The sequence below is a fragment of the Lygodium microphyllum genome, chromosome 5, assembly GCF_053477565.2.
Source record: "Lygodium microphyllum isolate KBCC chromosome 5, Lygodium_microphyllum_v1.1.10, whole genome shotgun sequence".
In the NCBI taxonomy this organism is placed as follows: Eukaryota; Viridiplantae; Streptophyta; class Polypodiopsida; order Schizaeales; family Lygodiaceae; genus Lygodium; species Lygodium microphyllum.
The window spans coordinates 141,858,384-141,866,410 of NC_141139.1; the positions used below are offsets into that span (position 1 = coordinate 141,858,384).

Here is an 8,027-nt window from a genome sequence, read left to right on the forward strand (position 1 = left end):
TATCTCCACTCAAGGAGCAAATATGCTTGAAGCTTGCAAGAGATTAACTTTCTATCATTAAAAATATATTATTCATAGCAACAAGCATCTTCTTTTCTCACTATCTTTGAAACATTAGAAGTTTTTAGCATAATGAAGACTAAATTTGTTGCCCAACTGAAAAGAGTCTACTATTGCAAGTAGGCCTATATGGTCCAAGGACATAACATTTAGAAGTCTATGAGTTAGTTTTTCAATTATGTCAAGCATCTTCAAAGAAACACCAAGCCTTATAATGAAATGTTTTAAATAGCCATTTTTTATATTACAAAATAAAAAAACCATTCTCTTGAGTTCTAAGGAAGGTTTTTAAAGGGAGAACCCATAGTTTCTTGTGTGCAAGAGACCATTAGTTGATTTGGGGAGATCATTAGTCAAACAGTTGAGTTTGCCACCACCAAACACACTTCCCAACAACACATTGACATTGATATCATTTCTTCAACATCTCTAATCATCTTCACAATAAAAACAACAGCACAACAGCTACGATAGATTGACATTGAGACTTAAGTTCAAATCACACTCATGAGGCATACATACAAACTATGTCAAGACTATGTGACATAGGAACAACACCAATACACGACAATAGCACCAGTATATGTGCGTGATTAAGACAATCCAAATGAGCCTATGACATTGCATCGATGCATGCAACTGTCACATAATAACTAATTTTATCAATAAAACAATAGAGACATGATAATTTCTCAAATTTTGAGTTATTCACGTGTCTTTCATCAGCACAATCTCGATTGATGCTCTAGAATGATACCTTGGCATAGAATAATTACAAACACATTCAAGACACATAAAACTAGGACAGTATGTACATCCATCTTAAACGGACCTAAGTAATAACAGAAGTTTGTTCTGACAATTTTTAAGGATTGGCTAAACAGGGGTACTCAGGATTCTAAATTACAAAAAATGTGGTATAATATCCAACAATTTGAAGAAGGTATTGACCTCTCCGTTGTCTGTAGACTAAGCATTTACGACCAATTCACAAAGGTTCGAGTGATAGATTAACCAACATACAGAAGTTCAATCTATTGATACAGTGTTAGCCATAAAAGTTGCAACAATGATTGGCACTAGGAAAATGGCAATATATGAACTGTCACCTTTCCACTTCTCCCAGGTCAGAACAGCAAAAGAGCAGAAGAGGTCAGTGCTTACTGTTGTGGCAAATGCAAGAGGAAAAAAGAACACAATTGTGGCATACATAAAGCAAAATCGATGAGACATGCTGCAACGACTGCAACAGTTGAACCTCTGGAAGAGCCACCAGGCAGTCGAGATGATGCGGGTGGATTGACTGGAGTGCCATAATGCTTGTTCTGACCCCATATACTGCCAAGACAAATGGAACAACAATTTCATCAACACATTGTTGCATGCTTTCAGACCTAACAATTGACTTTGAAGGCATACCTGTAGGCCGTTTCATCCATGTGAGCCTTGCCAATGCATGTGGCTCCAGCCTGGACTAGAAGTGAAACAGCAGTTGCCGTGCGAGAAGTAGGTTCATGAGTTCTCTCCCATTCAAGATTACCAAATCCAGAGACAAAACCTTCGACGCCAAAGCTACATTGCCATCAACAAATTTCAATAATGAAACCTTCGATCGAACTTAAAGCAATGAGGCCGTTAAGGATGCAACTTTTGAAGCTCTTACATGTCTTTAGCTGCAAATGTGAGGTTACTGAGAGGATGCGGGGCGCTCGGAGGAGCAAGCTGAGGAGGAGGGAGGAGCTCCAAGGTTTTGATGAAGGCTCCAAAGTTCTGACTAACCTGCTTGCGGCGGGAGCGTGCGAATATGATGATGCCAGCGAACCCTAACCTCAGGAGCACCCAGACATTTGGAGAGGACATGATGGAGGAATACCAGGACTTCTCGGAAGAAGGAGGAGGAGGAGGAGGACTTGTGTCTGCGCGGCTGCTGTTGCTGCCAAAAGGATGGCTAGGGGTGCTGTGGTTGCCGCCACCGCCACTGCGTTGCTGCTAGTAATAGCAGGGACCGTGGCTATGGTGCGAGAGGAGGCGCCTCTCTCACCGTTTGTGGTGAATCGCTTCCACATGGCGGCATGCCACTGCTCTCCGATGGTATGTGCCTGCTACTTCTTAAGGCCCAATGGCAAGGGGTGGGAGGAGGAAATGACAGCATAAAAACTCCCTAAACCCCCAAATGCTAAAAAGCCTAGCCCTTCCCCTTCCCTTTACTAAGAGAACCAAAAACAAATGCCTGCACACAATTATATATACTTGTATTTATAATGTACTTAATTATTTTCCCCTTTAATTTTTTCGACTCATAATGATTTGTATCACCAAGGAAGCGGAGCTAGGGTTTGAATTCACGCACCCACAATACTCACACCACTAGGATACAATCCCGTCAATGTTCGCCAAAAACTAAGGTTTAATGTAAAATAAATTGTAATTTTTCAAAACAATCTTTAAATTTTAAAGTAGAAGGTTTAAAACTTTCAACTTTGGAAAAATTTTAGTTGTAAAAATGGTAAATACATATAATTTGACTCAAATATCTCTCCAACTTTTTAGAGTTAAAGGTTTTTGTATCTGTTACCAAAAATGTTTTTCATGAACATTGAACCCCATTGGCTTCTCTTTTGTTTTTTTAAATTTGATGTGTATTGAAAGAGGTAAAATATTTATACCATTGTGAGGTGTGGAACTAAAATGAAGTTTGTACTTGTAACTAGGCGCTCTGTGCATATGCCACACAAAGCACATCAATATGAAAATCAAGTGTAATTCATGTATAACTGTAAAGTATATTAATGTGTGCACGCACACAAGCTTATAACTAGGTGCTCTATGCATATGCCACACAAAGCACAATGCTATGAAAACAGAGTGTGGTTCACGTATAAATGTAACGTATATTAACACACATGCACACATGTGTCCGTGTGTATCACATACATATTATAACACTAGTTGTTGCCGACCAGACCTATTAACCACGCATTGCGTAGTTTGGGAAATTTCAAAGCTCATGAGGCTTCACCTCATTCACTTTGCGCTTTTGTGAGCAAAGGGAAGCAATCATGCGGTACTACCACTTTCCTTTGCTCATAAAAGAAATCACGAAGATGAAGACGAAGACGAAGAGAAGAAGAAGAAAAGCATTAACTATAGCACATGCGGTGTTATTAATTTGTAGCACATGCACAACACCCATTGGGGAGAGAGAGTGTATCTATTAGTTAGAATTATTTGTATTTTTTTCGAAGTTTTTTTCTTCACTTGCCACATAGGTTCGGCTATCATTTCGTGCTTTGCGAGGATCAGCTTCGGTGTACTTCTCTTAAAAGATAAGAAAGATGCTTACCTCAAGCTAGACTAAAGCCATGCCACACCTAGGTCAATTGACCTAGGCGTGGTTGACGTGGTTCGAGTTATGTAGGTGTGGCTCCATGACTATAACTCTTAGCCCAAAATCAGTGGAACTTCTCTCAATCCATGAAGTTGGACTAAATATGGAGAGACTGGCATTTGCTTGGGCAACTTCATTGCCACATAGCCAAAAAGTGGTAATACAAGCTTACATGTCAGAACCAAGGAGCGAGAGAGAGGAAGAGACCTTGTTTCCCACAAGTGTTGCATAATATTAGATTTATTGCATTGGGTTTATTTCCAACACCCTTGCCTTGAGCGAACACTCTTGTTACCCTCGGGGAAGTTACTATATGTATATCCTCTATATCACATGCATTCAAGGTCTATTTATAAATATCTTTATTTGTGAATTTTTCTGGAATAAAACATAACCCTTTTCTATTTAATCTATGAATAACCCCTTTATATTACACCCTTCTGTATGTAAAAAATGTATAAAAATGGTATTTTAAAAATACCTTATTTTGAACCCACGTGATGCACGCATATGTTCATGAGTAACTTACCCGAGTTGTTACCTTGGGGTAGTTCCCACTTAAATCTTGATTGCTTCTAGTAACCCAAGTTACACGCCTCTATCTTACACAATTTTTTAGGGACTTAGACCCTAATCTTGAATATAGTTGCCTTACTTTAGTGTTGCTATACCTCAATAATAATCAAGAACCATACGTAGTAACTGATCCAGGATACACAGTAACTCGCATGATACACATTTTTGAACCCCCTCCCTTTTTTGTATAGACGGGGAGGAAAATTAATAGGGGACAACCCCTAATATGGGTGGGTATGGGCCTAATCTATAAACTTATGTACTATTTGAGGAAACCCCACACCCTTGCACTAATGTGATTCCATATGTATCCCATAATGAATCCCCTAATGACTCTGTAAGATCATGACTTGGAAAAGTGGACTTAGTACCCTGAAAACAAAAGTGCTATGTTTACTTATTGAGGCTCATCATACCCTTTTGTAAAATGATCCAGGTCAATTTGATAAATTAACAATACCCTTCTGTAAAAAATCATGTATATGAAATATAAAAACCCCTTCAACACCATATTAGGGATATATGGTAATTTCCCATAAGTTTGGGACACATGGTCAAATCTTTGGATTTGTCATAACTGGAACACTATAACTCCAAATTGAGCGTCAATAGCTCAATAGATTCCATTTTTCAAGCACTTTCCAATGATAGGTCACATCATATGGTTTTGAGAAACTTACAGACATATTATCTAGGTGGCACCTTTTTAGTATTCAAAAAATCGAAATTGGGAGATTTCCAAACTCACTAATATTGTGTTCTTCTGTGAATAGATTTATATGTCTTAAAATATTTCCTTCTATGAATGTATATATATAAGCTTATCTTTTTTTATATTCCCCTTTTTTGAACTCACGTGATACACATTTTTGTACACAGTGACTGACCCGAGATTTTATCTTTGAAATTCTTTATTCACACTTACCAAAACCAAATGTATCAAAATACTTCATAGTAATGTTTCTATTGCATGTTACTTGATATAGTGCTATATTCTTCATGGGTTTTTCGTGTTTTGATATAAGCTAAGCACATCAATGTTGATTAATGAAACAAATTTCCTATAAATCTTAAATAAACAAAACACTTATTTCTAAGCATCTACCACATTCTTTTAAATGAAATGTATTAAAATACTTCACAATAATGTTTACGTTGCATGTTACTTCATATAGTGCTATATTCTTCATGCTTTTTTGTGTTTTGATATAAGCTAAGCATATCAATGTTGACTTACAGAACAAATAGCCTATAAAGCTTAAATAAACAAAACACTTGTTTTTTAACATCTACCATATTTTTTGTTTGAAAATAAGTCATTATTCCAATCACATCAATTGTGATTTTATGTTAAAATGCTTTGATGTTAGCTATAACGTAATCAAGCATGTTAAAGTTAGAATCTTCCATTGAAGTGTAGTGAATTGGGCGATTTTTGTGATATTTATTTATCCTCTCCTTGTAACTAATACACAAGACTATGATTGATAATCACATAATAGACATTGGTGGGTGAAAGAGACAACCACAAGCATGAGGACGCCTTAAAATTGGTTCAATGAAAAGCTTATATCACAAACAAGGAAAAAGTTAAACTAGTTCTTTTATATTTTGTAAGCTTTCAATATTTCTCATCCCTTGAAATGGTACAAGTGGATAGTCTTGAAATTAGATGGTACATGCCCTTTTATTATAAACAATCTCATTATCTTAGATACATAGAGTTAAAATTATGCATGGTTATTCACCACACAAAGATATGTTTGAATTCAACATCAATTTGGATAGATGATATAAGGACATACTAAAATACATGTGTGCATTCCAAGGGGCTAGAGGGATAACGTGCTTTGTCAGAGCAATAGTCATAGATCATGTAATTTGTTTTCACCCACTCTAACCTCTTAAGTTGAAAAGCATTTAGTATGAAGGAGTTGGTTGGATTTGGTGGTATTGCTCCAAAGTTGCGATAGCTAGCCACAAAGGGTGCATGAGCCCAATTAATCTTTACTGCTCCACCGCGTGTGGCCCATTGATCACCGTTCCATATGCTAGAGTAAACACCCATGGGTTGTTTGTTTGGGAAGGCCATGCCCAAGTTTTCATTGTTAGAGAACACTCTAATGGGTGTTCCATCCACAAGAAACCTATATTACAAACATTTGAATGCATGAGATAAGTGATACATTTGCTTGTAAAATCATGCCAGACCCATAATACACCCTAAAAACTACATCTTATTGGTGTTGTTTAACTCATGAGGCTTTTTCAAGATAATATCTAGTCAAGTCAATATATATGTTCTTAAACTTTGATGATTAAAACAAATTTGTGTCTTCTTCACTAGCCCATTCAAATCATAGACCTAAAGATCTAGTTGAATACTGAAGGGTGTGCCAACACATTATGGTTGCTAACTACATGTCTCCTAATGTAGTTTGGAAGTGCATGTTTCACTTACACAATATGTTGTGTTGTCCATGACACAGAGTATGTATGGAATTCAGTTGTTGGATCAAACCACAAGAAAATGCGTTGCTCTCGACCACCAATCCCATTTGCAAAGACATTAGTTTGCAAGACGTATGGCTCCCCAGAAACATTTCCAAGAAACTCAAAGTCTAGCTCATCATGGTTACTTGATTGTGATGAAAGCTAATGGAGTCATCACAATCACAAAAAGAAATGTCAAATTTTTGGCCAAGAGGACTCGCATTCACATTTGTGACTCACATATGTATTTATCTTGTTAGAATGAAAATAAGAGTTTTCCTTTCGAATTTTTAGTTTTATAGTCCAAAGGGTACTCAAACATATGTTGTGCTTGAAAATATAAGGTTGAGTCCTGTACTTACATAATAGGCTGTGACAGTTCCAACAGAATCTCCTGGCACCAACTTGATCTGCATGTCAATATTTCCAAACAAGTACTCTTTTTTGGACTTGAAGCCAGAACCTACACAAAATGTGTATGTAGGTAAGGTAGCCTAATTCACATAATAGAAAATCTTTGTGCCATTTGTAAAAATCCTCGAAACACTTGTCTAAAAACCATGTATATGTTATCACAATTAACATATTCTATGCTCTTCAACAAGGTTATAATGATGTCACTCCAAGACTTCTCATGAGTAGGTCTAGTTGCATAGATTTTACAGCCAATAGAAGGCCCTGTGAGGTTGCCTTTGATGAAAGCAATGGGTAGCCATGTGTGGGATTTATCCTAGGATGTCCATTGACCCAGCATCAAGGAAGGTGCTCATAAGTGAAACTTACAACCGACAAGGCTTATACAATAACATTGCGACCCTTTCATAGCGGCCTTCCACCAAGCTTGGAGAGGTGCAGCATGGCAATGTAGTTTAAGCACACCTGAAGTGCTGTCTAGGAGGAGCTGAAGCTCTTGTCCAGCGTCGAGAAGCTTCACCTTGGATGGGCTCCAAGTCACCTCGAAGTCCTGGATGAAGTTTGCATTAGTACTCCTACTAACCATCATCATCATCATCATCATGATGAGTATACTGATCATACACTCGACTGCTAGGGTCTTCATGCTCGAGAGAGAGAGAGAGAGAGAGAGAGAGAGAGAGAGAGAGACAGAGAGAGAGCTTTCTGCTGAGCAGCTGATACAGGTCGGACTCACCTGCAGTATATTTATATAGAGGCGCCATAGCTATGATGACGATGATGGATGATGTATCATGAGGACTGATCATTGATTGATCGACACCGCGTCGTGGGGGTTCGAGGTGAGCCGTCGTGATCCCATACACATAACAGTGAGCATTATGATGTCAGCTGATTACAGGCGCCACTGATACGGTCAGCTACAGAAGCATTTGCATGTTACATAAAACTAACTAACTAACTGCAGATAACTGTCCGCGTTAATACGCGTCTTGAGAGACACACAATATATATATACGTGTGTACGTATATGCATTCGGATACACATATATATATATATAGCTATACATACACGTACACACAATATATATGTGTG

At 37.7% G+C, this 8,027-nt stretch overlaps 2 protein-coding genes across 2 annotated transcripts; both read right to left on the bottom strand.

The window, feature by feature from the left end:
• Positions 1–778: 778 nt before the first annotated feature.
• Positions 779–2,257, bottom strand: LOC148036469 (translocon at the outer membrane of chloroplasts 64-like). Its single transcript, XM_087679149.1, has 3 exons — positions 1,724–2,257; positions 1,480–1,632; positions 779–1,398 (listed from the first exon to the last, which is right to left on the bottom strand). Exons 1-3 carry the CDS (start codon positions 1,918–1,920, stop codon positions 1,221–1,223), a joined length of 528 nt encoding a protein of 175 aa, XP_087535275.1. The 5' UTR covers positions 1,921–2,257; the 3' UTR covers positions 779–1,220.
• Positions 2,258–5,618: 3,361 nt separating this feature from the next.
• Positions 5,619–7,657, bottom strand: LOC148036470 (xyloglucan endotransglucosylase/hydrolase 2-like). Its single transcript, XM_087678456.1, has 4 exons — positions 7,397–7,657; positions 6,880–6,980; positions 6,486–6,679; positions 5,619–6,171 (listed from the first exon to the last, which is right to left on the bottom strand). The coding sequence occupies exons 1-4, from the start codon at positions 7,575–7,577 to the stop codon at positions 5,829–5,831; spliced, it is 819 nt and encodes a 272-aa protein (XP_087534582.1). The 5' UTR covers positions 7,578–7,657; the 3' UTR covers positions 5,619–5,828.
• Positions 7,658–8,027: the final 370 nt, after the last annotated feature.

Excerpts from the sequence above, each read along its gene's own strand:
- LOC148036470 (XM_087678456.1), bottom strand. The coding sequence starts at position 7,577 with ATGAAGACCCTAGCAGTCGAGTGTATGATCAGTATACTCATCATGATG. Across the intron at positions 6,981-7,396 it reads CCTCCTAGACAGCACTTCAG|GTTCTGGCTTCAAGTCCAAA; the intron begins GTGTGCTTAAAC and ends CATTTTGTGTAG. Across the intron at positions 6,172-6,485 it reads TGGACAACACAACATATTGT|GTTTCTTGTGGATGGAACAC; the intron begins GTAAGTGAAACA and ends TTTGTAATATAG.
- LOC148036469 (XM_087679149.1), bottom strand. The coding sequence starts at position 1,920 with ATGTCCTCTCCAAATGTCTGGGTGCTCCTGAGGTTAGGGTTCGCTGGC. Across the intron at positions 1,633-1,723 it reads ACATTTGCAGCTAAAGACAT|CTTTGGCGTCGAAGGTTTTG; the intron begins GTAAGAGCTTCA and ends ATGGCAATGTAG. Across the intron at positions 1,399-1,479 it reads ATGGATGAAACGGCCTACAG|TATATGGGGTCAGAACAAGC; the intron begins GTATGCCTTCAA and ends TTGTCTTGGCAG.